General features: G+C 37.8%; 2 protein-coding genes across 2 annotated transcripts; both read right to left on the bottom strand.

Annotated features, from left to right (window-relative positions):
* Positions 1-2,603: 2,603 nt before the first annotated feature.
* Positions 2,604-8,708, bottom strand: LOC145791324 (uncharacterized). The gene is made up of 5 exons (XM_082871675.1): positions 8,407-8,708; positions 8,238-8,327; positions 8,054-8,140; positions 7,637-7,958; positions 2,604-2,797 (listed from the first exon to the last, which is right to left on the bottom strand). The coding sequence occupies exons 1-5, from the start codon at positions 8,569-8,571 to the stop codon at positions 2,604-2,606; spliced, it is 858 nt and encodes a 285-aa protein (XP_082727801.1). The 5' UTR covers positions 8,572-8,708.
* A 132-nt stretch (positions 8,709-8,840) lies between these two features.
* Positions 8,841-9,667, bottom strand: LOC145791325 (uncharacterized). Its single transcript, XM_082871676.1, has 4 exons — positions 9,157-9,667; positions 9,030-9,059; positions 8,905-8,940; positions 8,841-8,857 (listed from the first exon to the last, which is right to left on the bottom strand). The coding sequence occupies exons 1-4, from the start codon at positions 9,458-9,460 to the stop codon at positions 8,841-8,843; spliced, it is 387 nt and encodes a 128-aa protein (XP_082727802.1). The 5' UTR covers positions 9,461-9,667.
* Between the last annotated feature and the right edge of the window lie 13,005 nt (positions 9,668-22,672).

Genomic DNA, 22,672 nt, shown 5'->3' on the forward strand with positions numbered 1-22,672 from the left:
GTCTTTGGGGCAAGCTCGATTGAGGTCGAAGTAGTCGAGACAGAGTCGCCATTTACCATTATTTTTACAAACCAGAACCACATTCGACAGCCATCTAAGGTAGTCCACATTTGTGATAAACTGTGCCTCAAGGAGCTTATCTACTTCAGAAGCAATAAGGTTATTGCGCTCCGGGTGAAAGATGCGCTGCTTCTGGCGGATGGGTCGGAAATGGGGCTCAATGCTGAGACGGTGGGTGATGAAAAAGGGGTCAATATCTGGCATGTCAGAGTGGGTCCAGGAAAATACGTTGTTGTGTTCAATTAGGAGGGCGATGAGGTCGGCCTTGGCCTGGGAGGATAGTTGGTTACCGATCTTGGCAGTTTTTGCCGGGTTGGTGGAATCGATGAGGACCTCGACAAGCTCTTCCACTGGTTCCCCTCTAACCAGCTCGTCCTTGTTTCTGACGTCGAGTCCTTCAATGATCATGGCCTCCTTGAGCTTGACCTCTTTAAGTGAGGCAACATAACATTCCTTGGCCACAGTCTGCTCTCCCCTGATCGTGCCGACCCCAAGATCGGTGGGGAACTTGACGGCAAGATGGAAAAGTGGATGTAATAGCTTGGAAGGCATTTAGGGCAGTGCGGCCGAGGATGATGTTGTAGGCAGAGGGACAGTCGACGACCAGGAAAGTAAGCAACTTCGTGGTCTATTGTGGTTATTCTCCGATGGTGATGGGAAGATCAATGGAGCCGATGGAGGTCACCCGGCCTCCAGTGAAACCGACTGGAGAGGAGACAGACTTTCTTCTCCGATCTTGAGTTGGCGAAAGGCATTTAGGAAGATGATGTCTGAAGAACTGCCATTGTCGACGAGGACCCGTCTGACTTTGTAGTTGGAGAGGAGGACAGAAATGATGAGGGGGCCGTCGTGGGGGTAACGGATGCCTAGGCAGTCGGCTGTGATGGGCTCCATCCACTGCTTGGGCTGTTTGAGAGGGCGGTCTAATGTGGCAACTTCTTTGTCTAAGCCATGTCTTATCTTTCTGAGTTCCGTCCACTGAGCCAAGCGGGATGGACCTCTACAAGCAAGCCCGCCGGCTATGACTCTGATTTCTTTGACAGGGGGGGCGAGGTTACCTTGTGCTTAGGGTTACTGTGGAGGGCGATCATGGCCACGGTTAGGTTGTGCTGGTTGCCGAGAAGTAGTGCGACGGCGGTTGTTTCTGATGGGTTTGGTCCTTTGCCTTTGCTGAGGGCGAGTGTCCGTGAACCGACTGAGACGTCCCTGACGTATCAAGCCCTCGACCTGATCTTTGAGGTTAACACACTCCTCAGTGTTATGACCGTGGTCCTGGTGAAAACGACAATATTTTGACTGGTCTCGTCGATTGGAAGGAGACCGAGATAGTTGGGGCCATTTCAAGGGGTAGTCTCACTGGATCTGATTGAGGACTTGTTCCATGAGGGGAATTAAGGGGTGTGCGTTCGAACCGGCCGGGCGATCGAGCTGGTGCCGACCGGTCGGCTCTGGAGGGTCGGTCGGTGTACTGAGGTGTTTGGTTATTGTACTGGGTGTTTCTGGTATCTGAGTCCTTTCTCTTCTCTCTAGGGATCGGGTTTTTGGTTGTAGGGTCTTGGCGAGCGACTAGGGAATCTTCTGCGTTCATGTATTTTTGGGCTTTGGAAATAAGGGTTGCCATGGAGGTCAGGGGGTTTTTTGAGAGGGAGAAAAGGAAATCAGATGATCGTAGGCCGGCCATAAATGCCGTGAGGATGACCTTGTCATCGTTTTTCGCCACCTGTAGAGCTTCAGTGTTGAAACGAGTGACAAAGCTGCGCAGCGACTCCCCCTCAGTCTGACGGATGTTGAGGAACTGGGTTGTCGGACGCCGTTGGCACTGGGCTCCAATGAAATGGTTGAGAAATGAGTCACTGAGGTGCTGGAAAGTGGAGACAGAGTCTGGTGGCAGTTAACTAAACCAGAGTCGAGCCGACCCCTTGAGTGTCACGGGGAAAGCCCGACACATGATTTCATCGGGGAATGCATGGAGGATCATGAGGGTTCTGTAGGTCTCCAAGTGATCGACTGGGTCTGTTGTACCGTCAAAATAGTCGATCGTGGGCATTTTGAACTTAGGAGGTAGGGGTTTGTCCCTGATGGAGGCAACAAATGGGGAGTTGGCTGTGACAGATGGTTTATGATGTATGTTCTGCATGACCCCTTGGAGTTGGAGCTTTATGGCTCAGAGTTCTGTGTCCTAGAGAGGAATGTTGTCACCACCGGAAGGCAACGGGGGCTGGACGCTGCTGGCCTCTCCTTCAGGGGTTGGTGCTGGGATCGATGGATGTGGGCCCCAGGGTGGCAGGTTTATACCTGGAGGAGGGGGTTGCAAGCCTTCCAAGTTGGGTGGATTAGGCTATTGGATATTATGGCTCGGGGCTCGCTCTTGGTTGGGTGGCATATCTGGAGGTGGCGGAGGAGGCATAGGAAGGTTTCTTTGGAGTAGAGCATTAATCAGGGCTTGGTTTTACTCGGCCAGGCGGTTAATGCTGTTGGTGAGCTCTGCGAAATACTGTGGTGGGTTGTTTAGGTTGGGAAGGTCGGCTTGATGATCGGCAACATTAGGGTGAGAAGCCATGGATCCAATTGTGACCATCCACCTTTACAGGTGGTAGGAGGGGGTTATGGAGAGAGGGTCTCCGGCGACAATGAGCACAATTGGCACGCGAAACAAAAACTTTCCCACAGACGGCGCCAACTGATGATGCAGTTTGTTCCAAGTGGAACGGGTCGGACTGATTCGCGCTCCTCAAGCCTGTGTCCAAATGACCAAACCTACCAGAAGACCTGCACAAGAGGTCAACGGGGAACGGGGAGTCCTCCAACGAACCCTCCGACGCACAAGTTAGAGAGAGAAGTGGAATGTAGAGATGAATTAGAGATAGAAAGCTTAACATTTTTCTTGTCTTCGACGTCTGCTTATATCCTCTGGTAATCATTTCGTTGTCCCTGCCGACCTGTCACCCTGGCTGAAAGTCTATGCTCTAACTTACCTTGTTTATGGTGAAGGCGTTCTGTCCCGACAGAGAGGGGTTATCGCAATAAATGCTGTAAGGGGCTTCATTAATGGCGATGTGCAGTGGCAATAACTTTGCAGATCTTTGTCTGCATATGTGGCTTGTCTTTCTCTTGCCATCTGTCTTGATGTCATTGGTTCTTATTGCTACGTAGGGCTTTAGCAATTCTGGGTTTTAGTATTTGAGTTATGTACTGGGCCCTAAATGGTGGGCTATAATCCTTATGGGCTTACCAATGTCAGTTAATAAGTTGGATGAAGTTATCTAAGAGATTCAAACATGTTATTATAGCATCTCTTGGTAAAAATAATATTAAAATATATAATTAATTGTTCAATAAATGGGTTATCCGTGTCAGTTTGGTATTATGCAGGTTCAACACCAACTTGACTTGTTTAATATCCTATGTTCTCGTTAATGGTCAATCCTAATCCCATAATTTTGTATACGGTTCGATTCATGTTATCGTGTCATGTCAAGAATTCTCACTCTTACTAAAAAGGGTGGTGAATTAGAAATATAAGCTAAAAACACCCCCCTCCTAGATTCTAGATTTTAGGTTATTTAAATTATTTTTGTTTAATAAATGATAAACATAAGTTGTACCAACACTACAAAAAAATTTGTTTTTTGCGACGGTAAACGGCCGTCGCAAATGCTCCCAGAAGCCGTCGCTAATACCTTTTGCGACGGTAATATGGCTTTTTGCGACGGTAAGGGGGGGTCGCGACAGATGGGGTTGCAAAAGACCTTTCGCGACGGTATGTACCGTCGCCATTAGTTTCTGCGACGGTAAGGTGTGTTTTTTGCGACGGCATTTTTCCCGTCGCAAATAATGGGGAAAAAATCACTTTTCGCGACGGCACGTAATTACCGTCGCTAAAAGTGAGTTTTTTGAGACGAGAACATTACCGTCGTTAAAGGCTCTGGCATCATATAAGTATTGGCGACGGCACGGTTTACCGTCGCTAAAGGTGTCCTGTACATTCAATAAGACAGCTTTTGCGACTGTGTTGGTACCGTCGCAAAAGCCTATTAATGGTTTTTGCGACGGGTTCTTCTCCCGTCTCAAAAAATTAAAAAAAAAAAAAAACCCTGCTAATAAATTATTAAAAAAATTAAAATAACCTGTATTAGATAAAAAATAAGTATAAAAAATTGAAAAATTACAGAATAATATAAATACGTACATAAATAAAAATTGACAAATAATGAAAATTAATAATATTGTTCCATTCATAGCAATACATAAATAAAAATTCATAACAATAAAAATTATGCCACTACATAACGTCGCATAATACATACATAATGTTGCTCCCAAATTTAAATAACATAAATCAAAATCAAAAGTTTTCGTCTTCATTCGTTCGTGGGTTACAAAAACAAAAATTGGTCATAATCTTGATACGCCCGCATTCCAGAAAAAGCCAACTGCTACTCAGGAAATATCTGAAAAAAATAAGATAAAAATAATTAAAAACCATATAATGTGTTAATATTTTAATTATAGAAAAATATAAAAAAAAATTGACTCATAAGTGAAATCCGACTCTAACTCCCAAACCGGGAACCCGATTCGAGCCCCGTCTTCTCCCACAAGTCTCTCATGCCTAGGCGGTCGTGTGTGCCAAGTTTCGTGCTAAACCGACGCCGTTTGGTGATTTGGGGGCGTTAACTCCTCAAATTCAAGTTTCTTAAGGAAGTAATTTGCCTAAAGTGAAATCCGGCTCTAACTCCCAAACGGGGAACCCGATTCGAGCCCCGTCTCCTCTCACAAGTCTCTCGTGCCTAGGCGGTCGTGTGTGCCAAGTTTCATGCTAAACCGACGCCGTTTGGTGATTTTGGGGCGTTAACGCCTCGAATTCAAGTTTCTTAAGGAAGTAATTTGCCTAAAGTGAAATCCGGCTCTAACTCCCAAACCGGGAACCCGATTCGAGCCCCGTCTTCTCCCACAAGTCTCTCGTGCGTTGGCGGTCGTGTGTGCCAAGTTTCGTGCTAAATCGACGCCGTTTGGTGATTTTGGGGCGTTAACGCCTCGAATTCAAGTTTCTTAAGGAAGTAATTTGCCTAAAGTGAAATCCGGCTCTAACTCCCAAACGGGGAACCCGATTCGAGCCCCGTCTTCTCCCACAAGTCTCTCGTGCCTAGGCGGTCGTGTGTGCCAAGTTTCGTGCTAAACCGACGCCGTTTGGTGATTTTGGGGCGTTAACGCCTCGAATTCAAGTTTCTTAAAGAAGTAGTTTGCCTAAAGTGAAATCCGACTCTAACTCCCAAACCGGGAACCCGATTCGAGCCCCGTCTTCTCCCACAAGTCTCTCGTGCGTAGGCGGTCGTGTGTGCCAAGTTTCGTGCTAAACCGACGCCGTTTGGTGATTTTGGGGCGTTAACGCCTCGAATTCAAGTTTCTTAAAGAAGTAGTTTGCCTAAAGTGAAATCCGGCTCTAACTCCCAAACCGGGAACCCGATTCGAGCCCGGTCTTCTCCCACAAGTCTCTCGTGCGTAGGCGGTCGTGTGTGCCAAGTTTCGTGCTAAACTGACGCCGTTTGGTGATTTTGGGGCGTTAACGCCTCGAATTCAAGTTTCTTAAAGAAGTAGTTTGCCTAAAGTGAAATCCGACTCTAACTCCCAAACCGGGAACCCGATTCGAGCCCCGTCTTCTCCCACAAGTCTCTCGTGCCTAGGCGGTCGTGTGTGCCAAGTTTCGTGCTAAACCGACGCCGTTTGGTGATTTTGGGGCGTTAACGCCTCGAATTCAAGTTTCTTAAGGAAGTAATTTGCCTAAAGTGAAATCCGGCTCTAACTCCCAAACCGAGAACCCGATTCGAGCCCCGTCTTCTCCCACAAGTCTCTCGTGCGTAGGCGATCGTGTGTACCAAGTTTCGTGCTAAACCGACGCCGTTTGGTGATTTTGGGGCGTTAACGCCTCGAATTCAAGTTTCTTAAGGAAGTAATTTGCCTAAAGTGAAATCCGGCTCTAACTCCCAAACGGGGAACCCGATTCGAGCCCCGTCTTCTCCCACAAGTCTCTCGTGCCTAGGCGGTCGTGTGTGCCAAGTTTCGTGCTAAACCGACGCCTTTTGGTGATTTTGGGGCGTTAACGCCTCGAATTCAAGTTTCTTAAAGAAGTAGTTTGCCTAAAGTGAAATCCGACTCTAACTCCCAAACCGGGAACCCGATTCGAGCCCCGTCTTCTCCCACAAGTCTCTCGTGCCTAGGCGGTCGTGTGTGCCAAGTTTCGTGCTAAACCGACGCCGTTTGGTGATTTTGGGGCGTTAACGCCTCGAATTCAAGTTTCTTAAGGAAGTAATTTGCCTAAAGTGAAATCCGGCTCTAACTCCCAAACCGAGAACCCGATTCGAGCCCCGTCTTCTCCCACAAGTCTCTCGTGCGTAGGCGGTCGTGTGTGCCAAGTTTCGTGCTAAACCGACGCCGTTTGGTGATTTTGGGGCGTTAACGCCTCGAATTCAAGTTTCTTAAGGAAGTAATTTGCCTAAAGTGAAATCCGGCTCTAACTCCTAAACGGGGAACCCGATTCGAGCCCCGTCTTCTCCCACAAGTCTCTCGTGCCTAGGCGGTCGTGTGTGCCAAGTTTCGTGCTAAACCGACGCCGTTTGGTGATTTTGGGGCGTTAACGCCTCGAATTCAAGTTTCTTAAAGAAGTAGTTTGCCTAAAGTGAAATCCGGCTCTAACTCCCAAACCGGGAACCCGATTCGAGCCCCGTCTTCTCCCACAAGTCTCTCGTGCGTAGGCGGTCGTGTGTGCCAAGTTTCGTGCTAAATCGACGCCGTTTGGTGATTTTGGGGCGTTAACGCCTCGAATTCAAGTTTCTTAAAGAAGTAATTTGCCTAAAGTGAAATCCGGCTCTAACTCCCAAACGGGGAACCCGATTCGAGCCCCGTCTTCTCCCACAAGTCTCTCGTGCCTAGGCGGTCGTGTGTGCCAAGTTTCGTGCTAAACCGACGCCGTTTGGTGATTTTGGGGCGTTAACGCCTCGAATTCAAGTTTCTTAAAGAAGTAGTTTGCCTAAAGTGAAATCCGACTCTAACTCCCAAACCGGGAACCCGATTCGAGCCCCGTCTTCTCCCACAAGTCTCTCGTGCCTAGGCGGTCGTGTGTGCCAAGTTTCGTGCTAAACCGACGCCGTTTGGTGATTTTGGGGCGTTAACGCCTCGAATTCAAGTTTCTTGAAGAAGTAGTTTGCCTAAAGTGAAATCCGGCTCTAACTCCCAAACGGGGAACCCGATTCGAGCCCCGTCTTCTCCCACAAGTCTCTCGTGCCTAGGCGGTCGTGTGTGCCATGTTTCGTGTGTGTCAAGTAAAGAACGCAAAGATGCATTTTAGCTTAGAATGCAAACATAAATTTTATACCTGATCTTCTGGTGGTGGTGTATATGGATTCTCGTCTTCTGCAGATTCCCTAAATGCCCGGTGGCCACTCGATGCATCAGGAACCTATGTTAGTCAGTGCATAATGTGTTAATCATATTCGAATTTCATACATAATCTTGAGTGAAAATTGAACTATCAAACAATTGTGATGTTTATATGGAACCTGTCTGCTGGGATCCACACTCGCCCCCTGTGACACAAGGGCCATCATCTCAGCTCTCATCTGCTGCAAATGTGTAGAGAACTCTGCTTGCAGCTCCTCCCTCAACTCATCCCTTAGCTCAGCACGAACCTGCTGCGTGATCTGATCAATAGTCGATGGATGGGGTGTTGACTGTGATGGCCCAGCACCATCCTTATACACCACTCTCCGAGGCACGATTCTCCCGTATGTGCGACAATATCCATGTCTGTCATGACCTATCAACTCATGGAAAATGGCATTCCTAGCCTCCAAAGTCCGACCATCCTCAGGTAGCATAGAGAGTTGACGATTAAACTCATCCTGTATTGAATAAGACACACAAGTATACGCGAAATTAAGATGGTTGACACACAAAAAATAAACTTTAAATACAATCAAAGGTGTTTGGAAACTACCAAGGTCTGGATAACCTCTGGGTCATCTACTCTACGTGTCATAAGCCAAACATTCATCTTATCAGTAGACTCCCCCTTACTGGTCATCTAAATTTTTTTTTAGAAATATGAAAATTAGAATCCAAATAATTTGCAAATATACAATGTTTATTTATATAGAAAAATAAAACAATAAAATGTAAACCTCATGCCGTATCTGAGAGAAAGTAGTACGCCCTGTGGTATGAGCTATGCCGTGAGCTCGCCGATTTTTAGCGTTCCTACTTGCAATTTTCTATAACAAGTTCAACAAATGTAAGTATGTAAATATGATTTGTATGTTTACATATCATAAATATAACGTAATTGTATACCTCAGCATCGGAAGTACGCCAATACTCTACAAGTTGTTCCCACTGGCTTGGCACAACGTTCATAGGAACATCATCCTTCAGATTAGGATCAGAGCTTCTAGGCTTGAAATACTTAGCCTTAAGCTTGTTCTTGTGATCCTTCCATATGCTGTTGCAGTTTTTCATGCAGATTGGCTTGTACTCCTCTGGACATATATTCAAATTGTCCTATAAAACACAAAGTTTAAGGCTAAGTATAACACAAATTTGGAATTCGAATTTGTGGACAAAAATATACTTTTACCTTCACATCCTTCCAGATAGCATCAACAATATCATCAGGCACACTGTTCCAGTCAACAAAAGTAAGAGGAACAATGTTACCATTCCGGACAATAATGCCAAGTTGAGTAGTTAACTTGGCCACGTTATCCCCTATTGTGCAGTAATTTCCATCAAATTGTATGTGCATCTTTTTACCAGTACCCCACTCTTTAATGCCCTTGGCACATTCTCTACCACGCCTAGTCGAGGTTGATGAAGAACTAACATGACCTGCGATATACAATAATAATAAACAATATGCAATGGTAACAACCAAATGCAAATTTAAATAATGTGAATACAAATCATATCAAATAAACCTGATGTGGGCTGTGAAGAAGTCGAAGGGTCTGCAAAATACAATGAGAATAAACAAGTTATATATAATGAGCATAAATAAATGTATGTGTAAATAATTTTCATGCAAATCAAAGCAAATTTAAATACCTGCGGATGGCTCATAAGCTGATGATGATAGCTGCTGTGGTGCCATTGATGGTGGACGCACCGATGGTAGGCGTGGAGGCCGAGTACATGGTAGCTGCTGTGGTGCCACTGATGGTGGTCGATACGGTGGTAATGGCCCCTCAGATGGTGGTGGCACTAATGGCCCCTCCGATGCTGGCCGATGTGATGCCTCCTCTAATGGTGGTGCTACTGATGTCCTGTTATGTAGCACATCAGACATCATGCGCCGGGGATGATCAGGCTTCCTCTTCCTTCCCATAATAATCTGCAAGCAATATAACATTAATTGACATTAGAAACATAGACAATGGTTTGTCATCAACTATAATATGACATGAATTGAACTAATACAATTACAAAGACAAAGTAAATTAAGAAATTGATGATTAACTACAACCTTGGCCTTAATTGAATTACTAATGTTGATTACATATTAGCCTATTTGAACATCAACTGTTTCCCCTTCTGCGGCTTCCCTCACCCAACCAACTTCTTCATCACGAAGCATTATATTTTCTTCCAATTGTTGGCTATGTATGGCTCGATTTGTGGATCAGTTGAACTCATATCAAATAAACCTCTTTGAGACATCTTCACCACGACTTGCCAGTCTGGTTGTATCGGGTCTGCAACATACCAAACTTGCTCTGCTTGGGACGCCAAGATGAAAGGTTCATTGGTAATTCGATCATCTCGGTACAACAAATGATTGAAGTTCACCAACGTGAAATTGAAGACATCTTCTTTCTTTCCGTGAATGTTGTCAATCCAATCACACTTAAACAACACATGTTTCTTCTCATTGGAATATCGAATCTCAACAATATCTGTCAATTGTCCATAATAGTACACAGACCCCAGACGAGGATTCTTGTCTTTTCGACTAGCATAACTTATGGTATCTGCCTTCAAAGCTACACCACAATTTTGTGTGGCTCGACGATCATCCATGGCCTTTACTCGATACCGAAACCCATTCAGTATATACCCGTTGAACCTCCTTGCCAGGTTATGAGGACCATTTGCCAATAGAATAATCTCTTCAGAAAGTATGACATTAGTAGTCCTTCGCAAAGTTTGGACCTATTTAACACGAAATGTAAAATTTAAAATGTAGATCGACTTAAGTAACTAGAATCTATAGAGTTAAATACATACATGTTCCTTGAACCAAATGTGAAAAGTTTCAAAATGTTCACGCCGAAGTTGATGATCGTCGACACGAGGCATTTTGAGCTTAAGTACTTCAAGGTGTTTGCTGTGTAGATTGAAATTTTAGCCATACAAAAATTTTAGTTGAAAATTCAATAAAACATAATAAAATATTGAGTGAGTGACTTAACCTACTTTATGAATGGTTGAACCGCGCTTGTATTGCATAAGATGTACCGATGAGCTTGTACCCAAGAAGTATTATCAAGATAAAAGCTTGTGTTTTCACCAGTAGCATGACCCAAATTATCAGCACCACTATAGTTCCTCACGGGTCGACTAGATTTGGTTTCCACATCACTGAGATATTGTGCACAAAAATTCATGCATTCTTCCATAAGATATCCTTTAGCAATTGATCCTTCAGGACGAGCTCTATTACGCACGTATTGCTTCAAAGTAAGAAGATACCTCTCAATTGGATACATCCATCGAAACTGAATCGCTCCACCCAATAACGCTTCATCAGCTAGATGTATAGGCAAGTGCTCCATTATATCAAAAAAACTCGGAGGAAATATTTTCTCTAGATGACAAAGTGTTACAGCGATACGATCTTTAATATATTGCAAATTCGTCGCACGATTCACTTTCGAACACAATTGTCTAAAGAAATTGCTCAATTCAATCAAGGGTTCAATTACATTCTTCGGTAACGATCTGCGAATAGCCAATGGAATAAGTTGTTGCATCAGAATATGACTATCGTGGCTCTTAAGACCCCCAATGCTTCTATCATGTAAGCGCACACGACGTGATATATTGGATGAATACCCGTCGGGAACTCTTACTTCCTTCAACACTTTCAAGAACAAATCTTTCTCATCCTTGGTCATCGTGAATTGTGCTGGTGGTAAATAGGCTTTATTCGACCCTCTTAACTGCAAATGTAGGGGTTTTCTAATATTCATATCTTGTAAATCACGCCGAGCATTAACACCATCCTTCGATTTTCCTGCAACCCCTAATATTGTCCACAACACATTGTCACAAACATTCTTCTCTATATGCATCACATCGAGGTTGTGTCTTATTAGATTGTGCTCCCAATATGGCAATTCATAAAAGATACTCTTTTTCTTCCAACTATGGGTGCGATGTCCAGCTTTCTCCTTCTCTACCTGTCTCCTATGCCTCTCCTTAAGGTCATCCCTATTATATTGGGTTAAAATACCCTCAGATTCTAATTGTAGCAACATCTCAGTTCCAGACAACAATTTTGGTTTGAGTCTGACTTCCCGACTACCATCAAATGATACTTTATCCTTCCGGAATTTATGGCCAGTAGGTAAAAATCTGCGATGACCCAAGTATGATTGTTTCCTACTATGCTTCAACCAACACGATGTAGTTTCCTTATTGCAACAAGGACATGCATATTCTCCTTTAGTGCTCCATCCTGACAAGTTTGCGTATGCAGGAAAATCACTAATTGTCCACAGTAAAGCTGCATGCATTTGAAACATTTGATTTGTTGATGCATCAAATGTTGACACACCCTCATTCCATAGTTCTTTCAACTCCTCAATCAACGGTTGCATATAAACATCAATCTTGTCACCAGGTCCTTTCGGGCCGTCAATAAGCACAGATAAAATTAGAAATGGTTGCTTCATGCACATCCATGGCGGCAAGTTGTATGGAATGAGCACAACAGGCCAAGTGCTATGAACTATGTTCATCGTCCTGAATGGGTTAAAACCATCAGATGCTAAGCCAAGCCTTACACTTCGGCAATCATTACTAAAGTCAATATTCCGACGGTCAAAATCTTTCCATGCAAGGGAGTCAGCAGGATGCCTGAAGACACCATCATCAGTTCGTTCCTCTGCATGCCATCTCATTAACTTGGCCGTCTTGGATGACATAAACAACCTCTGCAACCTTGACTTTAAAGGACAATACCTCATCTGTTTTGCAGCTACTTGTTTGCCACCTGTGTTAGGACCATTTGAACCACCATCACCATTTGATTTCCATCTAGAACTGTTGCATATGACACATTTATCAAGATTGGCATCCTCGTTTCGAAACAACATGCAACTGTTGGGACATGCATCCCACGTCTCATACGTGAAGCCCAAATCTGTTGTGACCTTTTGAGCTTTATAATATGAGTCCGGGAGTTTCACACCCAACGGAAACGCCTCATTCAATAACTCAAGCAACATGTCAACAGACTTGTCCGTCCACTGATTAAGCACCTTCAAATGTAGAAGTCGAACAATGAATGACAAAGATGTGAACTTCTGACAACCCGGATACAATTCACTTTGTGCATCTTGAAGAAGTTTGAAATACTTTGCAGTCTCTGCATTTGGACCGAGCTGGGGTTCAGATGCACGGGGATCAGGCCCCTGTGGTTCATCACCCTCAACACTTGTACCGGCATGTGGATTTCTCATAGCCCCTTGTATCATTCCAATCATATCATCTCCAATGTCTAAATTAGCTAATGTTTCATTCTCTCGATTACTATGCAGAGATATGTAAGATTCCCCATGATTAATCCAATGTTTGTATTTTTTAAAAAAACCATTCAAAATCAGATGCTCCCGTACACCATCTCGTACAAAATAGTATCGATTCTCACACTTCCTACACGGACAACTGATCATCGAACCTTCAACCCTATTGGTGTAGGCAAACACAAGGAATTCATCAATCCCATTAATCTATTCACTCGACATCCTATTTGGCAAATCAATCCAACTCTTATCCATCATCTGTACACATCCACAAGAATATTTCACCAAAGTAACTCTAAATATAATACCTACACATAAATATTCACTCGACATCCTATTTGGCAAATTAACGAAATGTCTAAAATTCCTATTTAAGGTTTAAATTAATTAAATTAAAAATTTAAGATTTATTTTATTATAAGGGTTAAAATCCTGTTTTTTTTTTGTATTTTTTTTATTTTCTCTTAAATATTTTTATGACTTATTTAAACATTTGCAATTTAAATTTGTAATCGAACCATTACATGTGTATGATATCAAACCCCCATTGTCAAAATTTTATTTCGTTAGTAAAGTTTTTTCAGACCTCCACTGACTTTCCGTGGTTTTTTTAATTAAATTAATTATAAAAAGATGAAATAGAATTAAAAATTAATAAAATAAAATTTTACATGTAAATCATAATTATTTTATTTTTTCTTTTACAAAATTTAAAAAACAAATCAACGCAAACGAATTTTTTAATCACAAACTAAAATAATAAAAAAAATTAAAAAATCAACTCAACTTCACAAAAGAAACCTTATAATGAGTTAAAAAATATACCACTTCAACTCAACTAGTACTTGACGGCTTATTTTGGCAATTGGGTTCAAAATCAGTTCTTTGACTTTTTTATTTTTTTTAGTCACATCACATCTCTATTTTTTTCATATTTTTTAAAAAATAATCAAAAAATTAATTTTTAACCTACTTTCCAAAATAGGTCTCTACAACACAAAACTAACTACATAAAATATAAATAGATATATTTATACAATTATAATTAGTTTTGTACCTAAAATACTTTCTGCTACAAAGGCTAGAACTGGGGTATTCCAAACCAGAAACTTAGGAGTTGACAAGGGATTATTAAATGCATTTGGATCCTTATCTTATATTACAAGGGATTAATTAAATGCATTTGGATCCTTTATCTTATATTAAAACTAGCATGTGGCCTAGTGGCTTGAGAATTGAAAGAATTGTGATAGATCATCTGTAGTGATTGTGAAATGTGAAAATATGCAGTCAATTATTATATCCTTTTTCAACCACAATTTCAAATTATTGTGATATAAGTAGGTCAGTCTTCCATAGTCACAGATACTTTTATCATCAAGTTGCTAATAAAATTTCAAAAAAAAAAAAAAAAAAATTAATTTAGAAAGTGTTAAATTTTAAACTGTATCTACAATAATTCCTCTCATATGACTATATGAGTAGATCTTGTTATATGAGTCTCCCAGTGATGATACAATAATCAAAATTTTTAAATATAAATACAATATGTTTTGGCAGAAATTGAGTTCAGCATTTATAACTCAATTATATAAGTTTGTTACTACATATCAGATTTATACACATATATATAGACAGATTTATTAATTAAAGTATGTTATTAATAAACAGATTTATATACATATATATAGACAGATTTATATATATAGATTTCAGATAAATTTATATATATATATAGACAGATTTGCAAACAGATAAATTTATATTAATAAACAGATTTCAGATTTATATTAATAAACAGATTTCAGATTTATTAATAAACAGATAAATTTATATTTATATATAAACAGATTTATATATATATAGACAGATTTGCAATAGACAGATTTATATATATATATATATAGACAGATTTCAGATTTATATATATATATATATAGATTTATATACATTGCATATATATATATAGACAGATTTCAGACATTCATCTATATATATATATATATATAGACAGATTTATATATATATACAGAGACCGAGAGAGAGAGAGAGAGAGAGAGAGAGAGAGAGCATACGCAGAGGGAGAGATAGTCGTCGCCGGAGAACCACTCTTGTCGCCGGAGCCGGAGCCGCCGCACCACTCTTCCTCGTAGCCCGTTTGGGAAATTTGGGGGTGAAGTTAGGGATTTGGGGAGGAGGATCGAGCGGCAACAGGAAATAGGAGGGGTTTTTTTTTTTGGACTTTTTGCGACGGTATGATGTAGACCGTCGCAAATATAATGAAAAACAGCGCCGTTTGAATTAATCCTTTTTTGCGACGGCAAATTTCCGTCGCAAATGATATATGCCGTCTCAAAAAAAAGGTTTTTTGCGACGGTTTTATTTACCGTCGCTAATACTTCCGCATTTCCGACCCCTCCGCTTAGTTTCATTATCGACGGGTAAGTACCGTCGCTAAAGGCTATTATTTGCGACAGGTGAATTTACCGTCGCAAAAAATCGTTTTTTGCGACGGGGGGCGCGGCGTCGCTAAAAACTCCGTCTTTTTTGCTATGTTTTCCTGTAGTGCAAATAATTTTGCATAAATTTTCAAAATAAAAAAATAAGAGAAGTGTAATAAACAATTTAAATAAGTTGTACCCAAAAGTATCAAAACATATAGTTACGATTATTAAATTATTTTATTTTTTTATTTATGATTTATACAGTTACCTAAATAAAAAAGAAAGTATATTATTAAAATAAAATCCATAGTGAGTGCTACAAGTCAAAATTAGATAGACAATCCTAATTCCAATATGAGAATAAAATTTTTTTTAATAGGTGTAAGTACTTTATTGGTGAATTGCATTAGCCCTGTTTGTTTGGAGAGCTAGAGATGTGGTTAAAATCAGTAGTGAGATGAGACTCGTTAATATTGTGTTTGTTTTGAGAGATGAGGAAGGGATTGATAGTGAGCTCCAGATTATGAAACCCTTTGGGAAGGAGATTCGGATGGGTCTCAAAGACTTGGTATTAGAAAAATAGTTCGTCAGACTAGAAATTTTTTATTTATTTTATTTTATTTTTTATATGTTAGGCATTGTTTTAACATTAATGTTTAATTTTTTGTATTTTTTATTAAGTAAAAATCATTATTTTATTTGTTTTATTTTTTTCTAAATTTTTTTTATTATTTTTTATTATTTTAAAAATTTTTACATGTTAGGCATTTTTTTTAAACATTAATGTTTAGTATTTTTTTATATTTTTTATTTATTTTAGATTTATTATATATAAAAAAATTTAATAATTCATACATTAATAATTATCATTAAAATAAATATAATTTTATTTAATTTCTTTATTATTAATTCCTTTATTATTAATCTTTTTATTATAAATCACTATCTTTTTATCTCTGAAAATAAGCTGAGCCAATAGGGCAAGTGGATGTGGATGATGCTACTTTTGTGGTCAATAATAATTCCTGCAAAAGCAATGTGATGTAACATCACTGATGTTTATTGAAGTGTATGCACTGATGGTTACTGAAAATAATGTGATGTTTACTTTTGGAATGAAGCTTCGGACTCCTAGCGAGAATGCTGGGATCTCTTTTCATTGGTTTGTAAAATATATATATTTTTTTTGATTTTTAGCTAATCCTAAGTCGACACGTGGCATTAGAAGTCACTGGAGGTCTATAACATTGCTGTTACTTTTGTGGTCACTCACTTTTGGTTTTGGAGATGATTTTTTCTAGGATTTGAAGCCAAATTAGAAGCACCATAGTTTTTTTTTGAATGAAAGCTATTTGGTGTCAACAATAAAGCTCGAAAACTCTAATTAGATGTGTCATTAATGATAATTTTAATTAGAGGTGTCACTAGTGATGTGACATTCACTGTCACAATGTGTGCTATGCCTTGTGTTTTTTTTTTTTTCTCCATTTCCACCTCACTAGTGGTGGATTTGGAGCTCAATATTTAGAGCTTTAAATCATTACTGTTGGTGTCAATCGTTACATTGTCGATGTTGGAGAAGTTATTATTTTAATATATTATTTTAATTTTTAATCATTTTAGTATATTAAAATTTTTATATTTAAAAAGATAATTAAATTTTTTTTATAATTAAATGTAATATTTGTGAGAAAAAAATAAAATAATTATAAGTTTGATGTGATATTTTGTCTTATTAATTATTTTAAGCCTATTTTGTCATTTTATAGATTTAACCAAAAAGCCAAAAAAAAAAAAACTTTTGCCATGAGGTGGGATAGCATTTTGTTTTAATTTTAAATTTGCATCATTAAATTATGTTATTTGTTGAAATATTTTACTATGATAAAAATCATAATAAAATCTTATAAAGAAAGAAAGAATAATGCAAGATTATAATCATGTAGTTTCAAAAATTAAATATTATTGATGTACATAGTAAGGCTGGTTAATTTTTATTGATGTTTAAAAAAATATAATATAAAATTAACACTTCTGTTAATATGTGTCCTAAATATATATATTAAGAAAGCGTTAAAAAAGTATAAGGGGTTGTTTGGAATGACCTAAATAAGTGTACTTTTTGTCTTTTTACAAAAAGAGGTACAGAAAAGTAGAGAGATGATATGATGAAAAAAAGATAAAAAGTGTGTACTTATTTAGGATAGCCGAACTTGGCCTAACTCTCTTAAAGACCAAAATGCCTTCTGCATTTCCCTTCAATTTACAACTTAATTTTTCTTCTCTTGGTTTACTTTTTCATCTTCTAGCAAGCTTGATGCTTTACAAATTTTTCTTTTTTGTTTTTATTTTCTATAATAAGAACAAATAGGAGAAAAGGACGTAATATAAAGAAAGATTTGCAGCACATACAATAATTACAAAATTCTAAATAAGGTATTTTTATTTATTTGGTTTTTTATGTTTTGAAATAAATTGAAATAATTTTTTTTTTTTTTTTGAGAAATTAACCAATAAATCCCATATTTCCATCTTATAGATCGTATAGTTCTAATTGTTTTTTTTAAAATCATTTAGTCCTCTGGAGTGTTTGTTTACTTTTTTGCCATTGAGGTATTAATTTGAGGTTGGTTTGATGCGCGTGTGTTTGTGAGAGTTGGGTGTGTTTGTGCTTCACGTCCCAATTAAAAAAGTACTCACTGTGTTTGGTTTGAGTTTTCTGGATTAAGTTTTTTGAAAATTGAGTTTTTTTATTTTCATGTTTTTTTGTTTTTAGTGAATATTTTTAAAATTTTAAACATTTTTTTTTACTTTTTTAGATGCACCTTACTTAGATGTGTCTAAAAAGTTAAAAAATTAAGAAAAAATATTTTAAAAAATCAAGAAATACATAAAAATATAAAAAATGCACTAAATTCTTGTATTTTTTTTGTATTCTTGGTATTTAGTGAATTTTTAAAAGATTTTTTTTATAATTTTTTTACTTTTTAGGTGTATTTATGTTAGGTGTGTTTAAAAAGTAAAAAATTTGCATAAAATATTAAAAAAATTCAGTAAACATAAAAAAATACGAAAAATAAGAGTGTAGAATTTTTTGAAAACTGTTTTTAAAAAATGGGAACCAAGCAAAGTGACTAGGACTCATTTTAGGTGGTGTGTTTTCCAAGCACGTTGATGTGGGTCGTGATGTAGCTGTAATTAGTGTTGTTTGTGTGATGTGGGGGAGTCGAGTATTCACGTGATTTAACCCACCCACCCGTTCTCGTGTGATTGTGGAGCCTGTGTAACCCGACCCAGTGAGAAGTTCCCAAATTTTATTGATTGATGTATGTTTGGGTTTTACGATTTCATAGTGTTTGTTCATGTGAACCCAGATTTCATCATCCTCTAAGATCTCTGATCTTGCTCCGTTGGGTCCATCAGTCTCAATTTCGTCTTCGCATCCAACAACCCGACCCTTTTTTCCGACTGTGTTGCCGTGGGTTTTGAAATTCAAATACCTGTGACCGAATCCGACAAACGTGATTTGTGGGACCATATTCGAAATAGTTTTTAGATCAATTTGGTGTGGGTAAGTTGTGGGATTGTATTCGAAATAGTTTTTAGATCAATTTGGTGTGGGTAAGTTGTTCACTATTGGGTTCACGTTATAGATTGAGTACGTGGTGTGATTCCGAATTCTAAAACCCAAGTTATAGATGGAGTGAGTGGGTTCATGTTATGGTTGTTCATTGTTGGGTTCACGTAAGTTGTTCATTGTTGGGTTCACGCATTGTCGGTATGATTCTGAAACCACGTTAGAGAGAGGAGGTTTGTTATAAACCCACTGCTGTGTATATAAACAAACCCACTGTTGTGTATATAAACAAATGTATAACTCAATATTGATATCAATGAAGATCATTCATCATTATTTACTTTTCCTCAAGCACGTTATAGATGGACTGCACTACCATTTGTGGTGTGAGAAACGTGATTTGTGGGATTGTATTCAAAATAGTTTTAAGATCAATTTGGTGTAGGGAAGTTGCTCATTGTTGGGTTCACGTTATATTGAGTATGTGATTCCGAATTCCGAAACCCACCATTTGTTGGTGTAAATGGAGGTTAGAGAGAGGAGGTTTGTTACAACAAACCCACTGCTGTGTATATAAACAAACCCACTGCTGTGTATATAAGCAAGTGTATAACTCAATATTGATATCAATGAAGATCATTCATCATTATTTACTTTTCCTCACACACGTTATAGATGGACTGCACTACCATTTGTGGTGTGAGAAACGTGATTTGTGGGATCGTATTCAAAATAGTTTTCAGATCAATTTGGTGTAGGTAAGTTGCTCATTGTTGGGTTCACATTATAGATTGAGTATGTGATTCCGAATTCCAAAACCCACCATTTGGAAATCCCTACTTGGAAAATTTTATAAGCGAATTTTCACCTCTCTCAATTCCACAAATCTTGGGATTACACATTCCCAAAATAAAACAAAATATCTCCATAAATCATGTCAAGGCATATTCGTCCAACATACAATTATCTACATTCAAAAAAGGACTTATTAGTAAGCAATTTCCCCTCACATGGACTTGTCAATCAAATAAAAACTCAGTGGGATCAAACGGAACACAATTTAGCCATATAAGACTTTCCGATAAATTTCTTTTTTTTTTTTTTAATATTATATCATCAATCGAATGATTTTTTCTTTTCGCACTTTTTTATTCTAAAATTATAGCATCAATGAAAATCTAATTTTAAGTGTGATTCATCAATTTATTCACGGAATTGTTTTGACTTAAATGAGCTTCTAAATAGAGAAAGTATTCATCATATTTGATTTCGTTTTTTTTTTTTTGGAGTTATTTTTTGAAAAAGTGATTTGAAAATCAACAATGATATAGACCACTAATTTTGACGCTCTAAAAAGACCACTAATGACATGACACTGAACAAAAAAAGAAAAAAAATACAACACCAAGGCCAAAACATCAAATTATTTCTGGTGAGGCCCACTGCCACATCATTAGTGATAGCACTAATTAGTGCTCTCACTCATTTTCTTTTGAGAATTATGTTTTGAAAATAAATACATGTTTGGTTTTCAAAAAAATATATTATTGCAATTTGAAATTTCCCTCCACAAGATGAGAGAGAGGGCTAGAAACATTACATATAAAATAAAATAAAAAATTGTCACATTAAAAGTTATACCATGTTTGTTTTTATGTATATATGTACATGCTATATATTTATCCAAACATTATTTGATATGTACATGCTATATATGTGCCAATTTATTGGGACATATCCTACCATGAAATGTGTGAATTTTGTTAAAACAATCTTCTATGTAAATAAAAAAAAAATTTGAAACAATTCAAACAAAATAAAATAAAACTTACAGTATTTATTTTATAGAACCGAATAAATAATTCAAAGACCAAGTCGAGTGTGTGACACTCTATCCTTAAGACAGATTCGCCCCGTTACGGTACTTACGGTTGAGTGGCGTCTATCTCTCATGATACAATAATCTTAACTAATTTGTAGTAACACTCCAAAACAAATTGTTCGGCGAACCAAACCTGTGATTTAACTCTTTGAATATTTATTCTAAAACTAATATGAAGAATAATGCAAAAGTAGAAAATTCCAAACAGCAAAATGGAATAATTTCAGATTGTTTTTTGGGATGATCTCTTCTTGTAAAGACTGCTGGAATAGAATCTCAATTTATAGGCAACTTAGTGACTGTTGGAACAGCCCGAACAGGTACAAAAAAGAAGTCAACAAGTGCCAAATTCAAATGAACAGATCTGCAGCAGTTTTATAACTATTTGGCAGTTTTTAAAACTATCTAAAACTGTTGTGCATTTATCCAATCTGTCAAGAACAAATTGAACCTATTGAACTATGTTTTGAATATGTTCAAATCTGCTCTGTTTGAAAAACCGAATCTGTCTGAAAATGAAGAAAACTGTTTTGGACAATTTAAAAACCTGTTAAACAGTTTGGGAAAAAATGGAACTTGGAGGCAAAATTATTGGACAATAAAATTTGAATTCAAATTCAAATTACAAAATTTAAATTAATTTTTCTCGCAAAAAATTAATCTTTAGAACCGACCCACCACCCACACTTGTGCTTGGCTTGGTTGGACGGCGACAGTAGTTTGGGCTAAGGTTCACTTTGTCCATAACTCCTCCCTTCTACAAACTTGGGGTGCCCCTTGGGGCCCAACCCAAGTGTTGTAGACTAGAGTTTGGTCCTGTTTGGTAGAGCTGTGTAAAAGTGCTTATAGATTATGCCTTAACAGCTTATAGCTTATAACTATGAACATAAGCTGATTTCTGACTTATAAATTAAGCTTCTGCTGCCCCACTCAAAGAATAAGCTAATTTCTGACTTACAAAAAACTATAAGCTGCATTGTTAAACTAAACCAAACACATCAAAATAGCTTAAATTAAGCTGAAAGCTAAAATAAGCTGAAAAAAAACTGTACCAAACAGGGCCTTTATATACTCAACAAAATTCTTTTAAAGTTTCAATGTGGGACAAGCCTCACAAGAAAACCCACACTTAAAACTTTAAATGTTCAATTCCACGAATCTGAAAATGACGTCATGTTCCCATTCACTCATAAATGGTTTTGACGAACCGTCTTCACCGTGTGACTTGTCACGCGACAAGAAACACTTCACCTCTTTGGACCCGTCCCAAAAGACGTTCGGGGCCTACTCAATTTTGGGCTCAAAGTCGGTCCAAAATATGCCTTTATTAACCATTTTTCCAACAATTTATCATAAAATTTCGTAAAATTAATCACAAAATACGTAATTTCGTCACAAATTAGCATTAAAAATAAATCGTAACCAACTTAAAATTCTTGCAACTTCAACTACAAATTTGTGTACATTTTTTTGCTACCAATTACTGACAATGTTACGCATGTACATGTCAACATTTCAAAATTTTGTGACAAAATAAACTTTGCTGAATAACATTTAAAAAAAAAATTATAAATGTAATTTTTAAATGCTTACAACGTAACTTTCAAGTTGTTGAAGTTCATAACTTTGTATTTACAATCTGTTTTCATAAAAGATTTGTTAGTACAAAAAATTGATGAAGTTTTATATTTTGTTGTATTGTATATAATTTTTTAATGATTATAATACAACATTTTAAAAACTTACATTTATGAAGGTGAAGTGTGTCTAATACGTAATTAATAAATAAACAAATAATTTCCTTACAAGATTATAAACGTTACATGAGCACAGTTTAAAAGATTATTACAAATTATGAAAATTACTAACCATAGCAAATCAAAAATATGTTTTAAACAATTATTCAAATAAC

The sequence above is a fragment of the Camellia sinensis genome, chromosome 5, assembly GCF_055761805.1.
Source record: "Camellia sinensis isolate YWXY chromosome 5, ASM5576180v1, whole genome shotgun sequence".
In the NCBI taxonomy this organism is placed as follows: Eukaryota; Viridiplantae; Streptophyta; class Magnoliopsida; order Ericales; family Theaceae; genus Camellia; species Camellia sinensis.